Consider the following 19,595-nt stretch of genomic DNA (forward strand, 5'->3'; position numbering starts at 1 on the left):
TAGGTATATCATAGGATTTGACAAAGTGTGACTGAAAGGGTTAAGAACCCATTTACCCCCCCCCCCCCCCCCAATTTTACTCGTAAAAGTATATAATATTTTACTAGTAAGATTTTTTTTTAAATCGTGCCTTATATGTAATTTAGGGATTAAGTACATACTTTATGAGTGATGCTGGAGGTATTAAAAAAACTTAGTTTTCATTGCAAATATATTGAAAATTATCACTAAAAAATTATATCCAAATGTTTTGGGCTACAATCTAAAAATAATAATTTATATGAATACAGAAATTTTTTGAAATATTAATTAAATACCAAACTTAAAGACATTAAAATCGAAAATTCATTCATTTTTCATACCATTAATTTTTTGCTACATTGTATATTTTTGTAGATATATTAAGTTATGTTCATCATTCCATAAATATGTTTGTAAAAATTATTTTCAAGAATTTAATTGTTATAAGTGCATAAAAAGTAACCAATTTTCTTTTCATTCATATTGTCTTGTAGAAGGGTTTTAATACTACCTAATTTGAATCAAAACAGAAAATATTTGTAGGTTCATCAATTTTCCCTGATTTATTTTTTAAAAATAGTGAAACCAAATATTTTTGTAAATTTTGACGTGATGCATTATTTTACAATTGGATTGCAAGTTTTGATAACTAATAGTCACAGAAAATTGCTTCTATAGGGAAAAAAAATAAATAACTAAATACAAAAAGCCAGTAATTCTATTCGGTAAATAAAAATCAAAAAATAATTTTTTTAATGTTAAAAAAAATCCTAAATGTACTAGGATATTCGTATATAATATTGAATTTAGGAAATCTTTCCAAGTATAATTTACGTGTGCATTGTTGCATAGTGTAAAATAACACATATCATGTAAATTGGGCAGGTGAAGTACTTATATGCATTATGTGGTGTTAAATGACCAACTTTTATTTATGATAAACTTAAAAATAACAACATTAAAAAAATATAATGGGAAACTGAAAATAGTGTTCCAAGGTCAGATCTTAGTGAGAAATATACCATAGTATTTTCCAAAAAGTCACTTGATTATTGTTGCAGAGCCAGTGACGCATCATCCCTCCCCCAAAAGTAAAACTATTATTATTTGAACTATTGATTTGGTTTTATTACTGTGACAATATATTTTTGAAAAGCTAAAAAAAAACCAACTTGTGCATGGTTTTCGACTGTTTGTACAGTAACTTCACCGCGACGTGCTGTACACAAGCCACGTCAGGAACAGGAAGCCTTCTTTTCACAGACGCGGGCGCCAAACGCCCGATCGTGCATCTTTGTTTTTTTTTTTTTTTTTTGTTCATTGTAACTCATGATAACTAATGGTCAATTAGGTTGGGTTAGCTACATTATAAATACTTTAAAACATTGTGGACGGTTGATTTGGTTAGGATAGCTACATTAAAGATACTGTGAAATCATGTAAACGGTTTCCTAGCCCTGGATAGCTACATATTAAAAAGTTATTTGCTAAGCAATCGTAAAATGATTTTACAGTATTTTTAATGTAGCTATACTTACCTAATATAACCAACAATCCACAATGTTTTAAAGTATTTATAATGTAGTTAACCTATCCTAATCGACCGCAAAATTTAATGCCACACCGGTTTGTACAATGAGATAGAACGGGGGGGAAATAAAAGCGAGCATGAACTTCGGGTAACTTCGGGCGTGGCTCTCTCGTCTGTGAAATGAAGGCTTCCCCTCACGGGCGTGGCTACGGCGCCCGCAGCGCTCCTGGTGGACTGACTCGAGACTCCGTCCAGCTCGGACCGCCTTGACCTTGGTGCAGTGCATTCCAGCTGACCTGAGCACTCCGCAATACCTGCTTGGTACTCTACTGGAAACAGCATGTTCTACACATGCAATAAGTTACGACAAGAATGTTTTCCCCCCTATTTTAATGCCTTCACGACTAAAAAAAAGAAGAAAAAGTTCCTTAAGTGTCCGAGTTATTTGAAACGCACTATACGTACGGTAACTCTTACTGAAATATAGTTTCTGGTTTGAGTTCACGCTAAAACTAAAACGAAAAAAAAAAGGGGGGGGGGTTTGTCTGTAAAGTCGGTTTACGGACGATAATTTTACGTGATAACGCCATAAGAAAACATTGATGAAAAATTGCATACTTTTTAATTTTCAAATATTATTTACAGTTTTTGCAAATTTAATTTAAATAATTCGTTTAAATATGATCGCGAACAATTAGTTTAAAAAACCCGCCTTAACCTGTTTGATATTATAGAAGATTTTCTCGCACGGTGGTTGGCCGGTTCTTGCACGCTCGGCTCAGGCGGAACGTGGCAAATTTATCGTGCGTGCAGCCGGCGTTCATCGATTTATAAGACGTTATCACGTCAAAAAAAAAGTGTTCGCTCGTTCATAACTATTATGAGAATTTCGTAACATTGTATTAGTCGTGGAACATATCACTGCTAGTTAATGAACATCGGTAGAGCGAGAGTGAAGTATGCTGACCACGCATGCACGGCATATGTAGACTCACATGCCACCATACTTGAGAGCGGGCAAGCAGGTGGGAAGGGGCGGAGGGTTGCCCCGCACTTCATTACGTCATTACTGAAGCACGTCCGGTTCAGTCACCTCGTCTGGCCATCGTCGCTGTCGATGTATCTCACGTGTAGGAGCTGCAACGCCAGCACATACATTGTAACGTCTGAAACACAAGACTACTCCACTCCACATCCGGTACTGCTCCCAGGATGTAGCAGAGCTCCTAGAGTGAGGTCAGGGAGGGAGGGGGGGAGAGTGCACTCTCAGTGAGAGACTGGGTCTTTGAAGCTCGCTCAGACTGTCTGCTCGGTCAGACGACACTGCGACACACTGTGTTGTCATCTCAGCCACTGCGGGCCTCGTGGTCCGAGTGCCGGAGCCGAGCATCGAACCAAGGTCCCGCCACTGCCTCTTGTGTTGAGGTTATGTGTGGACGTCTGTGGACCAGATGATACTGGGTTACTTCTGAGGTGTTTCTTTAGCGGGATCGCGGGAGGGACTAGAACCCACGTGCTGCTGAGGACATTGCGATGAATAAACCAGTGAGAGGAAATAAATGAGTGAGATCTGGTAAAAAAAAAACGTGTTTGAATCCCAGTGTGAGCTGTTTCAGTCGTACTGCCTGCCCGGTGCTCTGGTTGTCAGAGTTTGTGGAGTGATTACACAGAAAGTGTACGTCAGCCTTGAAGCATAGTGTACAGTTGTCGTTTTTTGAATTTGGTTTTCGGAGTCGCAATTACTGGGCTTGCAGAATGTGATGATGGTGATAATGATGATGATTGATCTGTTTGCACACTTGCCTTAGACATTGTGCGTAACATCGACAATATGCAGTTAAATGTTTCCATTAAAATGCAATCCATTAATGCAGTTACTACTGTTAACAAATCTATTAAAAGTTATCTTAAAACGTTACTCCCTCACTGGCCTGCCCAGTCTCTTGCCTGTCCCTCCCCCCAGGTCTATATGCTCGCAACCTCGCTGCAGCATGACAGCACGCGGAGTGATATTAGTCCCCGGAGTTTCTTACCTGCGCAGCTCTGTTCCACTGTGCCTAGCATAGTCGGGAGAGCACTACAATTATAAACCTTTATCCTTGCTGTATCGATGTCATAAAAAAAAAAGGTTGTCTGTAAAGTCGGTTTACGGACGACAATTTTACGTGATAACGTCACAGGGGCGTAGCCAGGGGGGGGGGGGGGGGGGTTAGGGGTTCAACCCCCCCCCCCCCCCCCTAGCACCAAATCTTTAATTAATTTCTTATTCATCACTCAAACAAATTTCATATTAAAATTAATAAAAAATTTACCATTACAATATTTAAATTTAAGTACCGAAAACTGCTAAAATAGCACTATTTTACACCTTAAAATCCAAATTTTACCCCCCCCCCCCCCCCTAGCACCAAATCTTTAATTAATTTCTTATTCATCACTCAAACAAATTTCATATTAAAATTAATAAAAAATTTACCATTACAATATTTAAATTTAAGTACCGAAAACTGCTAAAATAGCACTATTTTACACCTTAAAATCCAAATTTTCCCGGGGCCCCCCGCTTTAATACGTTGGGGGGGTGGGTGGGGGTGCATGCTTCTTAACACCCCCCCCCCCCATACACAAGTCCTGGCTACGCCACTGTAACGTCATAAGAAAACATTGACGAAAAATTACAAACTTTTTAATTTTCAAATATTATTTACAGTTTTTGCAAATTTAATTTAAATAATTTGTTTAAATATAATCACGAACAATTAGTTATAGAAATCAACTGAAATCAAATCAATGTCAATAAATTGTTAATTTGAAATGACGAAATTGGACAAATAAATCGAATTTTTTAAATTGCTGCTTTTAAAAAGCCCGCCTTAACCTGTTTGATATTATAGAAGATTTTCTCGCACGGTGGTTGGCCGGACTTTGCACTCTCGGCTCAGGCGGAACGTGACAATGAGTAATGCTTTTTCGTGCGTGCAGCCTGCGTTCATTGATTTATAAGACGTTATCACGTCAAAAAATATTTTTAATTCTACACACTGTATTAAAGTCATATTTACTTACATATTTTAACAATTTTATTTATTTGTGATGTCTTAACTGTGTATGGAAAATTTCCTATCGAAACGAAAGATAACATTTAATTTTATTATTTCGTACAAATTGCCAATATCAGTTACTATTCCATTGTTATACTATGGAAGATAAACCACAGAATTGCTTTTACTTTGAGAACAGTCCTTTACAACTTTGATACGACCGATAAAAGTCTTTTGTTTTTCAAGTGCAATCTTTATTAATTAGAGCAGCGAAATCACGTCAGTTTGTTCATCATTCAGCTCAAGTTAAAAGTGTACTGCTGTTCCTAACTCAACAGAATATTAACTGCGCACTTGTAGAAACTAGTCAGCTGATGTTACAGATGTCCTGTTATTTCAAAGAAACCAGTTCAATGATTCAGTCAGCTTAGATCAATTATACAATAATTGTACCAGAATTATTCGGTAAGAGAAGTAAAGAGGGAAAAAAAAACAATACCCAGTTAAAATCACTCACACTTTTTTAATTTCCGCAAGGCAAAGAGTGGCCTTATAAAATGCCTGTATGTATGAATATGCATGTGTGTATAATGTACGGGTGCATGCATGTGTTGCAGTGGACGGAAGCCTCACCGCGAGGCAACGCGCGGGCAACCACCGTCCCTGCCTCGGGGGGACTGGCGGACAGCGGCAGCCAGCTCCTGGGACAGCGGGGGAGCGCTGGTGCACCCGAGGACCAGCCCTCAGAACGCAGGAACCAGGAGTGTTATACACATGCCCCAGCGACGACCACACACACTGCGTGCGAGGCATGACAGCATGACGCCGGCGGAGATGACTCCAAGGCCACAACCTGCCGCTACCCGGCGAGAGGGCCACGCCAAGGTCCCCACGCCCAGAGGAAGGAACTGAAGAGCGCAATTAGAGACACACAACTGCCCGACGACAAGAGAACTACACACAAGACATCACCCCCTACAGTGCTGGCAGGGAGCCGCGTGTTGGCGCGAGTACACCCCCTGTCGGCAGCTCCTCGAAACTACTGTGTAGGGGTAGCGCCCCGCTGGGGACTGCCACACGCCATCCTGAGGTGACTCGGAGGGACGACCTGCCTGGCCAACCTTGGGGGAAATACACCGAGATGCTCTGAGGCTAGACGCATTCTCGGGGGAACAATCCTAGAAGAGCAGGACAATAGCTATTTAGCGGAAGACGAGTTGCCAACCAAAGCAATACCCAAATGATAGAAGAGGCCAGCGAGGGTGACGATCCTACCACCGGGCGCTCAGGCAGCACGAGTCCCGACATTTGCCACGCCGAGGCAACCCCCCTGATCATCACGGTGTCGGCGCACAAGCACAGGGATCAAGATGACCAACCATCTGACATGAGTGGAAAAATAACAGACCAGACTGAGCCTGAGGCCACCTTCAGCATCTTCGTGGACGCGCTGCAAGAGGAAGGAATGGGTATAGAGGAGGGAATGGGTATTCCCCAACGGAGATGCCGCTGGCTGACCCGACAGCGTGACTACGAGACAGTCCACCCTTGAAGAGGCACGTCGGAAGAGGCCTCGACCATGGACACAACCCCAAGCTACCCGGAAAGGATGAGGCAACCCTACCAGCTGCGTCCCATGGCCGACACCGTGGACCGAGGAATAGACCTTCTTGCGCAACCAGCCAACTCACTGCCCGGGATGTGGAGCGCGCCAACCCCCAAGAACACGACCTCGGGTACCTACTACCGGGGCGCCTGCGATGGGATCCCCGGAGCCCGGCTTACCTGGCTGATACATTATCGGAAAAGCCCCCGGGGCCCTAACCAGTGATGCCACCCGGGTGCTGAATGGGACACTCTGTCACCATCTGCGGCCACCAAGGGCACCACCTCTGTGGACCTGATGCCAGCGCAGCAGTCATGCCACGAGTGACCGATCGTGGGGCAAGACCAGGCTTCTCCAGGAGGGGGGAGGGCATATGACATCGTACCTCCAGGGTAGTAAAGCCCGGTTCCCAACCCGACAGTGCCAATTCCAGCTGGTGGAATGAACCCTTCGCACACTCTGCACGAGTCAAGAGTGCATCTTCTCCAATTGACAAATCAAGTGCGAATTGCGCACTTAAGATTACATAAAAAAATGACCAAATTAAAGTCAAGATGGTCACTTGACAACAAAGAGTAGTTACAACAGTAACAGACAGTCTCCAGCTTGAGTCATAATTTCAAACTTATATTGTAAATTACAAGCAAATACAACACACACCCTCAGTGTTTAAGCCTGCCCCACACGACACCCATTTTCTTAGCAGTTTTCATGTAATTTTTATGCTAGCGCGCCTGCGCCCGTGTGGGTAACATTTCAGCACCCTTCCAAGGGGTCTGGCTCTGGGTATAAAAGTTTTCATAACCGAAGTCTTAGCCAAAACCGTAATAGAATGTGTTCTATTTTTCTGCTATACCGTTGCCTACGAGATTGGGAAGGCCTTCGCATCGCTGCGGTTTTCGCATGTAAAAGTGTCGATACAACTGTAGTTCCAAAAACACCGCAAGATGGCAGGGTTTTACGCTGTAGATTTACGCTGTCGTATATGGGAGTTATCTTCAAAATTTGTAAATTTTAACATAAAAAACAAACTAGCGCGGCAATTAGTTGGGTGTTTACATTTAAAAAAATGTGTATGTACTTTGAAATTTACATATAAAATATATAATAAAATAAGCATCATAATAATGAATTACAAATTCTACTCACCAATTTTTTCTTGTTGATGTGACGAATACCATGAAAATTCCTTCTTGCAGTTTAAAACATTACAACAATTACCCGACAAAAAATATTCACAGACCCGAGAAATATAGTTACCTATACTATTAACAGTTTCAGTAACTTTCTGCATAAAGGTTTACTGTTGAACTGTTTCGCGCGATAAAATTTGTCTGTACATCTCATCGCAATGTTGCTCAACAATGGATTTAGCAGCTTCGTCAACAACAACAAGCACAGTTTCTTATTGTCACATTTCTAACACTTAAGAGTGTCAATAAATCTTGTCTTACAATATTGTGTGAGCGATTCTCGTACACCTTTGCTCGGCAAAAATTTTAATGCACTTTTACAAAATTCCACAATGATCATCACAAGAAACCAAACGAAGCCTGAGCATATCTCAAGCCACTTCTGTCTTGATTATGGATTAGCATATTTAACGGTGAATTACTGGATACTGTGGCTAGCAAGTCGATGCAGTGAATGCAGTTGGTGTTATCCTCGGCAACTCTTACGAGATAGCCACAAACAAAGGCAACTGATGCAGTTTTAATTGTTGCTGGACAGGCTGCAAAGAAAATTTCGCCAAATGTAAAAATGAAAAACAACTTAACTCGCTAATAATTAAGATTGGGTATCAATACTTACTGTTCAATGGACGATTCAGGATTTCCAGCACAGAATTTGGTAGAACATCAGTCGAATGGGAAGAGTTGGGCTTTGCATGGCATTGTTTTGAAGATGAAAAGCTTGAATCACTCTCCACATTTGTATACATTGATGCTCGTATAATACCAGTGCGTAGGGTTGTTTGTATTGCATGCAAACATGACCGAGCATCCATAGCATCATTAAAACCTCCAAGTTGCCTTAGATGACTGAAGAACAATTCAATTTCGTCACTCGAAAAGTTTCTAGTTAAGACATAGTGAAAACCATTGTCCAGCAAATATGTTATGCAGGCAACTGTTGATTTTGTAGTGATTACAAGTGCTTCATAGGTCTCTGAGCTGAAGGTTTCGTTTCGGTTTCGACCAAGTTGTTGAATATAAGCTACATAAGGCAGGAATGTTTGTGTAAGCCACTGAAGACGTTCATCACTCACGGAAAAGAAGTGCAGTTTGTCCATATTCCTTGATCTACAGGATTGTGTTCTGTTGCAAACATCATGAATGTCAAACCACTTTCTCACTATTTTCATGAAGTGAACTGTTGCCTGTAGACTGTCTTTGTCGGGAAAGTGTTCACTTGAAAGTGTGCTGCTTGTCTCAAGTGCAGCAGTCACTGGTTCAGAAAATAACAGTTTTGCTCGTTTTACATTCATTTTTTCCAAATTTGAAGGATATACCATCTTCCGAGACAAATTCCGAACAGGGGTAAACACAGAGTTTTTATGTAACTTATATAAAGTTTGCACATGCTTTCCTGTTATCTGAGTCCCATTTAGCCTGAATGTCCTCTACAGAAACTATGTCCTGATATTTTTTATTATGTGACTCTGGTCAAAGCTAAGGAATATTTTTCTTGTCTTGTCTGTAGGATGATTTATCACTGATGTGACAGGCCCTTCACATAATTTCTCATTCATTGCCACATTTACAATGGAATTATCAGTAAAAATTCTCAGCACACAAAATCCCACTTTTTCAATGGCTTCTATTACTTGCAGAGTTTTTGTGTACAGTTGCGAGCCATCTAAATTCTTGCAAAAGAAAAATGCAACAGGAATTCGTATCTTGGCAGAAATTCCTCTAAAAATGAAACATAGAAGTCTATTTGCCAATTCATCACCATTGTCCATTTTCTCGTCTGATAATTCGTTCCAACCATGAAACTGATCAAGCTGCCTATCGTATAACAACTTGGGCTGAATTGACATCTCATCAATAATGAGTGAACCAATCCGTTCTTGATCTGTGCTTAGTGCCTCAAATTCTGTTATCATCGTCTCTGTATGATTTCATCAGTGATTCCTGTTTGACCAGAACAATTCCCTACATATTTTTTTATGGTGGATTTGTGTGGCAAGTGTAATATGTTCATTTCTCTTGCGAAGTTGTAACCTTTCGGTGAAAACATTTCCCAAAGAGAAGAAATTTTTAATGTCTCTTCTGAATATGGCAATTTTCCTTTACCAAACATCCGCAGTTGCTCCAATATAAATTTCGCTTTCAAACTATTAGCATTTATAGCTGCGATTAAATTGGAATACAATTTTTCAGCATGGGAAACTTTATTTTTTCTTTTAACTGTCTTCCTATTTCTTTATTTTTTGCTCGTAATTTGGTGATTATTTTATTCTTTTTTACAATGATGTGTGACGAATATTTCTTTGCAACCACTTTATGTGAACATCGACATTTGATTTTGTCTAGATCAATTTGAACTGAAACAGAATTTGCATTAAAATTCGCATCGCTATCTGCAATGTCTGAGTTACAGCACTGTTCTGTAATAGTACTTCTTTGTTGAGGGAATGCACAATCGTGTGTCCTCTTTTTGGGAAGTTACGGGCTTGTTTTTTATTTTCAACCATGTATGATGGATACCCAGGGAAAATAGTAGGAACAGAATTCGCAAGTAGTCTCTTGTTTTTAGTAGAAATACGAAAGCATTCATTACTAAAATGTTTGCTGCAGACAACTGACCTAGCTGAAGGCTGCCATTTATCACTGCTATCAGGACTTTCCTGTCGTGAAATGACTTTAAGCCATTTGTCACGCAAATCACAATTTGTTGGAAACTGATGAAATGAAATGCCAGTCACCTGTGAGGAATCACTTTTGCAAAATGGTATACATCAATACACCATCTTAAAATATAAATAAATAAGTAAATGTATGTCTTTATACAGTGTGCAGCGATTCTAAAGAGTTTTACACATCAAAATCATTAAATCCATAGCCAAACGAACTAGAACAGCGTTTATAATGCAATGTTTTCATCATTTTGCACCATTATATCAAATAACTCTTTAGAATATTATATTACCAAAGTACATGCAAAATAGTCGAAATCATTAATTTCTCGCAACTTATAACCGGTAAAGTCCACTTTCTTGCACACGGCTAACAAATAAAGTCCAGGAAAATGTTCTTTCATCAACAATTCGACATTTCATGTCATAAGCCATGTGTTAATTTACAGTGTAAACACCTGCGCTCTAGCGGCGTTGAGCGAACTACATTCAATGTTCCACCTGGAAATCATTGATGCGAAGGCCTTCCCAATCTCGTAGGCAACGGCTATACCCACGAGCTGGAGCCGTCAAGATGGCGGACCCACGTGTTGCAATATAACCCCGTATATAGTCTGTATTGTCAACATTAAGGGACGTAACAAATGTAATGGTATGCCAAATGAAACTTTATAATAGTAAAACTACTATGGAATATATTTGTTAAGCTGAAATTGCCACAGAAAGAAGTAATCGGAAATTTTAAAATACGTTATGAAAATACGTTGCTTGTATATTACCCATTATCTCCTATCACATGAGTAGAAGTTGCGGTAGCGTAGTGGCGAAGGGCACGATGGCAGCGGTAGAAGGGTGATTTTGAATGTGGTTCGAATCCTCATCAGTCCAATTTTTTTTTTAGTTTTTTTTAAATAACAGATAATTAAATTGTACATACTGTGCTTTCTGCAAATATAAATTATTATAATTAATTTATGATATATTATTAACTACATTTAGGTGTCTCAGTCCATTGATTTTATTCATAGTACTACGTACCTAGATTTATTTTTACTTTTAAAAAAGTAAAGTAAAATCACATGTTCACAAATAATTTAAACCAAAAGTTAATTTTATAATTAAAACGCCAACGTTTATTAAGAAACGAGTGTCCATAAATTAATAATGAATAAACTGATACTTCATAGCGACACACCTGTGAGGGTAAAAAAAAAAACATGCAAAATGTTTTTCTTCACCTAAGATTTAAATTTATTACGCGGTATGTGCGTGTTTATTTGTCTCACTGGGTTACAAAAAATATTAGTTACAATTCCTCTAATTATGTAGTTAAATATATAAGTAATCAATAAATCTTATATATAACATATATGAATCGGTAGCATTTTTTTTACTATTACAATGAAATTAGCTTGATTAACTGTATAATTAAATTAATATTAGAATTTAAACCGTACATAAACTACATTTAGTAAACCCAATGTCCCTTGTATCATTTAAATTTATATATTTTTAGATTTTGAAATTAACCTACAACTTAAAAATATATTTGTAATTCCAAAATTGCTCTTAATTTGTTTTTAAATACTAAAACAATTTTGTTATTTATTTGCAAATGAAAAATATAAGATAAAATATCAAATAATATTTCCGCAAGTTACATAATTTTTAACACAAACAGGTGTAACTTTCACTTTTTTTTTCAGTATTTTGATAAGTTGACTTCGACAGGTTTATCCTCCCCTGATATGTTTGCTTTGGTCGGCAACTGCGTTGGCTGGTTTTCTGTTAGCATTCTAGGTAATTATCGTGTGTATGGAGTTAAGAAATCTTTCTGCGGTTCTGCTATACAAATTTTTATGAAAATTTTTATACCCATGGGTATAACAGAAGTTATAGCAGAAAATGGGCATCGTGTGGGGTGGGCTTTAGCACCCCAGTGTACATTCAAAGCTTGTGTTAAGCTTGTAAGTTTTATCTAAATAATTTTTATCCTCTTTGGCGCAGTTTGGCACATTGTTGCTGCCCCCTCCCATACTGCCGCCATCTTCCAACAGTCTTCTTCAGGCTATGCCTCAAGGTGGGCGTGCTGTCCCTTGAGGAGCCTGCATTTTGGTAATTCACTGATTCGTCATTTTGGTAATTATAATTAATCTAACCTAACTTCATTTTGCAGCTCCCCATGCATCCTTGGCTCATTTATGCAGAACTGGCCTTATCCCAACCGCCAACCTGCAACATGACCATTCTGCGGGGTCAGCTAATTTACGAGACTGGCCGACTCCAGTGTAAAGTTTCTAGTAATTCAGTCGTGCATTTGCCTGCTGGCCACAACGAACCATTTACTAACTAACATAGATTCACACTTCATACAGCCAGGACAAGTCATGGGTTATAAAACATTCGGGGTTGGCCGCCTCCAACTAGAACTTCACTTAGTGAGACTTCCATTGAGATCATGTATTCCTTAACAATAAAGTGCAACGTGTTTGCTTAGGGCCGATATTATGACCTCCGGCTAAATCCTCAGGTTAGCTAGCCTCCAGGTAAGGCTAGCCTCCGGTTAACGAAAGAGGGGTGTATTATGACCCATACTTAGCCTGCGGTTGGCTAACCGGAACCTGACGAAGCGTGTGGTGTAATAATGGGTGTGTTGGTAATGAAATAAAACAGAATTTGGTAACTTTTGTTGCAAGACAGTTATTTTTTCTGGTAGAATGTTAGTCAGCTGTTTGTTTGTATTGTGATTCGGAATGTTTACAGCTGCAGTAAGAAATATGCCGCGAACTTTATCTTGCAAAAAAGATATAATTAAATTAACCAAAAATTACTTTGACGTCAAACCTGCTTTGTATTAAACCATAAAATTACAATTTACGATTCAAAACCGTGTGTTTTCAACTTTACTCTTGTATTGAAACACATGATTTTGTTAGGTTATATATTAAGCCAAAATTAACGAAGTAATTCTATACCAACAAATAAATAGGGATGACATTTTTGCTAGAGAACACTTATTTCTTTCATAAATTTATTTCATAATAAAATAATATAGACCCCGTTTCGGGAAAATACTTGTCGATTTTCATTTCACTGGTGTAGGTTTCATTTTTGTACTAATAGTTTCGTATCGCATATCCAAATTAATCCGATCCTGATGGAATTAGTTTGTGGTATAGGATGCTTGCTGTTTTAATTTAGTAGGTCGAGAGATCCTAGACATATTCACTGGGGAAATAATTATGATTGTAAAATGTATACGAAAGAAATATATTTTTACAAGACCTGACATAATTTGTTTGCATCGTGATATGTTAGGTATTTTGTGTTATGTACAGGATTTTTCAACATTCTAAATTAAAACAGCAAGTATAATGTAAAACAAGACCAACATATAAAGGGTCATGCCGATAAGATCAAGGGATAAATTTGGATACGGTAAACAGAATAATTCCAGTGCTGTTTTCGTTTTGCACTTGTGTGGCAGGTAGATAATAAGTACCTAATGGCTTGTAAGATAGGGAAGGGATAATTGGGTAACATATATTTTCACATTCAATTGTATTCATTGAATTAGAACCACGTCTGAAGTCGTATGAAGTGCATTTCATTCCCGGCATAGGTATGTCCTCTGTATTACGAATAAAAATTCACAGATACAACTTCCACGAAAACACGCATTTTATAGGTAGGTAATAATAACCCTCGTTTTGCAATTTTAAATTTCACTTTTTTACACATATTCTTAAGCAGGAACATTTAAGTTTATATACATAGTATACGTTTATGTACTTCGTGATCAATTAAAGTCAAATAATAATACACGACTCGACGAAAATAGAAAAGCGTGACTACACTTTCATGCCATGTAATTTTTAATAAAACTTTGACGAATACGGCGAAGCATTTTACATTTAGTAATAAATTATTCCATTGCATCCTGCAAATATTCAATAGAATTCCTCAAATAGTCATCATCACTATCAACAACTAACCTCGCCTGATACATCGCCATTTTATTTTCTGTTGCTTAGCCTCCGGTTAAGCAGCTAGCGGCCGGTTCATCCACCCGCTAGGTTAGCCGGAACTTTAGCTGGAAGGTAGACGTTAACAGGGAGTCATAAAACCGAAATAAGAGCTAGCCTGCGGTTAAATTTTAGCCGGAACTTTAGCCGGAGGTCATAAAACCGGCCCTTAGTGTTTTAAGTGTAATGTTAAATCGTATCGGTGCTCGACACCATGTGGAACAGCAAAGTGCCAATTAAAACAGCAACTGCGAATGTGCTTAATTATTTCCTTCCCTTTAAATCGGGCAACTAACTTGGATATGTTCCCACTCTGGACATCTCCAATGAACATGCCCTCATCGGCACGCAGAAAACTGTAGGCGACTTCCTGCTCCTAAAAACCTACAAGTTGTCACCCTCCTTAATTCCATGTCATATCGATGTCCTTCCTACTTCGGTTTCCTCACATGATTCAGGCAGCCATGCGGGTCATGCCCTCTTTCTCGACATGCGAAACATTGTGGGCGACCTCTTCTTCGTCGTAGCAGAAGATACTTCTCTTATTCCATCGCTGCTGTCCTTCTCTCAAGGATTTCCTACCACAATTCGAACACTCGCGCCAGATGTGTCCTAGTTATTTGCAAAAGAAGCGCCACTGTCATCCCCTTGTTCTCCAAAACTACAATCCATTCAACAGCTTCCTTAGTGTCCCGAGTATAATCCAGCCTGTCTCGCTCTGATAATCATGTTACTTGTTGACTGCTCCAGTGGCGAATGATACACAAAAGTTGGGGAGGTTATAATTACTTCACACACTACTTTATTTAATTTAGGCTGAAGGCCGCAAGGGGAGCACTCACAAATGTATTAATACCTAAAAACTCACACGTGAGTGACCCGGGCATTTCTACGTCGCACTTCCCTTGGACAGGGTTTTTAATTAAAAGTGATGTTATCATTAAATTACGTTGAATTTATAATGTACAGGAACCGTGGTGTTTGGTTGATTAGGGCATGTACTTTAATTCTACTTTCAGTTCCGGTGTTCGCCTGACTCGGGTGGGCCCGGCTAGGGGTGCGTTCCGTTAGTGGGGTCGGATACTGGCGGTTGCAGGTCGGGCTTTAGGGTGGCCTTCGGTCGGACGACGTCATGTGTTACAAATGCCTATAATTATTTTCCATTTTTGTTTAAAGCCTCTTATCAAGACCGGTATACTAAGTGGACGAGGGAGTGCATCACCACCTAGCTAGCCAGTTCCTCTACAGGGAAAATCACCGCCTACGAACCTATTGAGACACACTGGGGCCTAAGACCCACACAGCACCTTTGATAAGACATCACAAGCTAGCCTGGTGCCCTTCCGGATCATCAATATCTACAACCTCATGCCAGCCCTCACTAGGTTCGACCGCGTGTGATGGCAGGTGTACCCACTTAGGTCAGTGAGGGTTCAGGCTACCCTGTATGGCATAATTTTTTCAGCATGGGTAATGCTCATTGGTAAGCCACATGGGCATAATGACCCACTATTAACCTCCCTGTAGTAGAGTTCTCTTAATGAGAGAGCAGGCGAAGGGCATAATGATCGTTGCTGGGCAACAACATATAACCAGGTACTGCCAAAAGACATCTGCCACATCTCTTCGCAGGAGACAAGCCTACATGAGATGAACTACATAGATGAGAAATTTTCTTTTCTATAATAAACATTTCTTACTAAGTTAAACATTTATATTTTAAGAAATTACATACTTCAAAACTATTACATAAAAGATAATTTGCTGTGCCTAGAAATTTAAATTTTACTTGCAAAAACCATTTTGTCATACAATTAATTCTATGTTCTCTGAACATAAGTGTACCTACAATCACATGTCTGTAAACTATTTTTACACCTTAAATTTCAAACATGCCACAATAGTGATTTACATTACATAAAATATAAGTTTATATTCATTGATTGGAATAAGAGAGAAATATTTAATATGAGCTTTCAAAGCCAATTTTTTGCAGCCTACACTCACCACTCAAATGGAAGCAGAAGTCACCCAACCTCTAGCTGAAGCATGATAAATATGGCTGTTTTATATATCAAAGCTTAAATTACCATAACAAAAGAGCTGTGAAATGAATTACGTTCTAACCGGGAAGCTAAGCTTTGTGTGATGTAAATGTGATTTTTAAATATTTTTTGTCTTTTTGAGTTTTTCTGTACCTTGAAAAAGAAACGATCATATAGTAGCAGTTATCTCATTAACAAAATAATAAAGTTTTTTGAACTGGACTTTTATTAAATGAATGTGTTAGGTTAGATTTCTTGTGTAGTAAACAACTGTTGCAAATCTGGATGAAAAAGAGGAAATAATGATTGCTGCCTCCGAACCTAAGGTGATTGAATTTGATTTTTACATTAGTTTCTAAATAGATGAGGTTTACTTGATGCCGCAGCCCTATTTCCTAACTGTAGTTGACCATGTACCAAATACAGAATTTGGGCACTGTACTTCTGGCACGGGAGAAGTCTAGATCCTGATACCATAATATTGACGTCATCAATATGGCGGCGCTTCTTAACCACCGATACATTTTCACGGAAATTTTTTTTTTAAAAATAATTACAATTCAAATAAGATATTTTTTTATTTCGTAAATATTTTTAACAGCCAAATAGTTCAATTACGTTTCAAAAACATAAATGGCTGCAAAAACGTAGTGTATATGTGTGCAGCGAGTTTACACTTTGCCCATTCTCCTTTTAGTTTTCTCTCCTTAGAGTTGGGACAGTAAAATTGCACATAGTGGTGACAAGAGTTTGCTTGAGTGTACTTTTCCAGAGAATTGGACCACAGTCATAAGACGAGGTTAGGTACACGGAAAGCTACGCGATGTTTGCGATGTTCGCTGCTGTCAGTTGACCTCACAGTATTGTCTATTTTGCGATGTCGGGAGAGACATATGCCATGGTATTCAAGTGATAATGCCGATGATAATATTCTGTGGGCTCTTACAGTATCTAACATATAAAAGAAATGGGTTCATGAAGTCAATTCAGTAAGAAAATAATTTGGAGGATTTCAAAATTTGATTAAGCAGGTGCAAGAGGAAGTAGCCAAATTAATGAATTATTTCAGAATAAATACAACTCTGTTTGATAGCATTTTATTTCTCACCAAGAATAAAATTGACAACAATTTAAATTGCAGGGAAATAATTTTATTTTAGCAGATGAACAATCAACTGTTTGCTTGAGGTCAGTAAACAATGATTGCATGACAATATAATTCTTTAACGATTAATCGTCAACAAAATAAAAGGAAAATTAAGATAAACTATAAAATTATCTATTTCATAGTTGTTTTGACTCACTGGACTGAAACAATATAAACTTGAATATTGTGTTTTACATACAAATACAAATTTTCATTAAGTTCGTCATTAAGCATTCAAGCTTACATAAAATAGTTATGTTATATTAAAATTGGGAAAGAAATAAAACAAAAGTTTATGTCAACTAATGATGATTAAATGGAGCTGTTTAGGAGTTATTGAATTGAAATACTTGGTAGATTTAAGTAACTCTCAAGGCTTTAACTTGAATTCGTCAATAAGGTAAATAGCCTAAGTCAGCTCTTAGCGCCAGTAGTGGTTCAACAGTATGAAACCAGCACAGTTCTGGAAGGAAGAGAGCGAAGCGTGGGTGTGGTGTTGCAGGAGTTCAGTCCGTTTGGCCGGCAGCAGTTGGAGAGACACCCGGGAGAAGTGTTCCCGCCGAGTACCCAGCCCCCGGTGCTGCACCCAGAGTCTCACCTGCTGCACCGCCTCAGCCAGGTGGCCATCTCAGACGAGCCCCAGGTATTCCCCACTGCTGCCCCCCAAACAGTTGGCTATCTTCAACAAGCCCTAGGTACTTCGTACTGCTTATCCTTTAAACAGAAGGCCGTAAGTGATGACAGTTTCTTGCAAGTAGATCCCAGAAGTGTGTAGTGAGGTGAGACGTGGTTTCAGCAGTCGGAGCGCTGGGTGCTGCGCGCCGGTCCCGACGACCCCCAGTGCGAGGAGGAGCTGTACGTGAGCGGCAAGACGGCCGTGTGGAGTCGCCGCGCCTTCTCCGCGCACCCCGGCAGTGCCGTGCTGCAGTGCTGCTACTCCTGCGAGACGCGCATCAGGCACGCCCTGTGGTGCAGCTTCCGCACCTCGGGCGCAGACGAGCCGGTCGGTGCGTGCAAACCTCCGTCGTTCCCGGTCCAGTTACACATCACCAGGCATTTCCAATCCCTCCGTCTTCAAAATTACTTTACAGAAAACTCCACCCACACTCATTTCACCAGCCAATTAGTGTGAACATTAAACTGCGAATACTCGACCTGGTACGCCTGTCTGCGTGAGGGTCGCTTGAGGCACGGGGGACCGTCGTCTAGCGAGCGGCACGTTGGTTTCAGGAGACCCTATCCCGTGCATCTGCTTGGTCGATGCAGACAGCATCCGAGTGTTCACGGCGGAGGGAGAGGACTACATCGTCTACCTGCAGTTCGAAGTAAGCCTGGTTCCGTCTGGCGCATGCTTCATGGATGTGGGCGCTGAGTAGCATTCACCTCACTCTTGGAACATGTGTTTCTGTTTGATAATGGTTTTGCAATGTTACAGTAGTTTTAGTTGTTGACTTCGGAAGTCGGCCTTCTGAAGTGTAATCCCACGAGGTGCCTTCACTTTGTTGTATCACGTCCCAGTAGTAAGGCTTAATTAAGAAAAGTAACTCGTTTTAAAAGCAACTACTTTTATTAGCAAAGCAACTGTAAACAAAAGTAGATTTTCGGTAGTAAGTAAGTAGGGAATTTTTAATTTTTTAAAAAGAATTTAAAGTAATTTTTCTCTTTGAAGTTGCATAGAACAATTCTAAATTGTTATGACATTTATTTAATAATTTTTCTTTTTCTTTTCATGTGTAGTACATTACTTATTGTTTCCTTTTGAAACCTAGTTTCAAATTTGAAGTTTGGATTTTAGAAAATTAGGATTAGACTCATCACTAATGTTTAGTATTGAATTTTTATTTAGTTTCAGTATTAATTAAACTGGAATAAATATTTCAAGAGACACTAGTTTATGGTCTTAGAAAATTAAACTAATAGTAAATTTGAAAAAAATATTAAAAATTTATTACAAACAATGTTTAACAATGATGTTACACTTAAGATTTTAAATGCAAAACACCTGAGTAATATCAGTCTGGCAACGATGACACCATTTACTCTGTACTCCACACTGAGTGTGAGACACAAGACACTATAGTTAAGATACATATGTTTTTTCTGTGCAGGTGTCTCACGTGTGGGCGTGCAAGTATGGTCTTATTTTGGAACGGACAACCCACGCGAACACGTCCAGTAAGGATTACTTCAACGACACTGAACAGCCGCAGCTGTCCACAATATTTTCCTTGCTTCATCCGCTGGATGAGATTACTCCTGTCATTGGAAAACATGGTATTGTGTTTTGAATTGTCTCTATTCCTTTAGTTCTAGACAA

General features: G+C 39.2%; 1 protein-coding gene across 2 annotated transcripts in view; it reads left to right on the top strand.

Annotated features, from left to right (window-relative positions):
• Positions 1–16,210: 16,210 nt before the first annotated feature.
• The window catches only part of LOC134535448 (anaphase-promoting complex subunit 1), a 74,334-nt gene continuing 70,949 nt past the window's right edge, over positions 16,211–19,595 (top strand). For both annotated transcript variants that reach the window (XM_063374554.1, XM_063374555.1), the window contains exons 1-5: positions 16,211–16,457; positions 17,781–17,921; positions 18,075–18,285; positions 18,509–18,603; positions 19,387–19,552. In XM_063374554.1, coding sequence (XP_063230624.1) covers positions 16,434–16,457; positions 17,781–17,921; positions 18,075–18,285; positions 18,509–18,603; positions 19,387–19,552 — 637 coding nt within the window. In that variant the 5' untranslated portion in view covers positions 16,211–16,433. The remainder of the gene's footprint in view (positions 16,458–17,780; positions 17,922–18,074; positions 18,286–18,508; positions 18,604–19,386; positions 19,553–19,595) is intronic.

Source organism: Bacillus rossius, chromosome 8, assembly GCF_032445375.1.
Source record: "Bacillus rossius redtenbacheri isolate Brsri chromosome 8, Brsri_v3, whole genome shotgun sequence".
Classification (NCBI taxonomy): Eukaryota; Metazoa; Arthropoda; class Insecta; order Phasmatodea; family Bacillidae; genus Bacillus; species Bacillus rossius.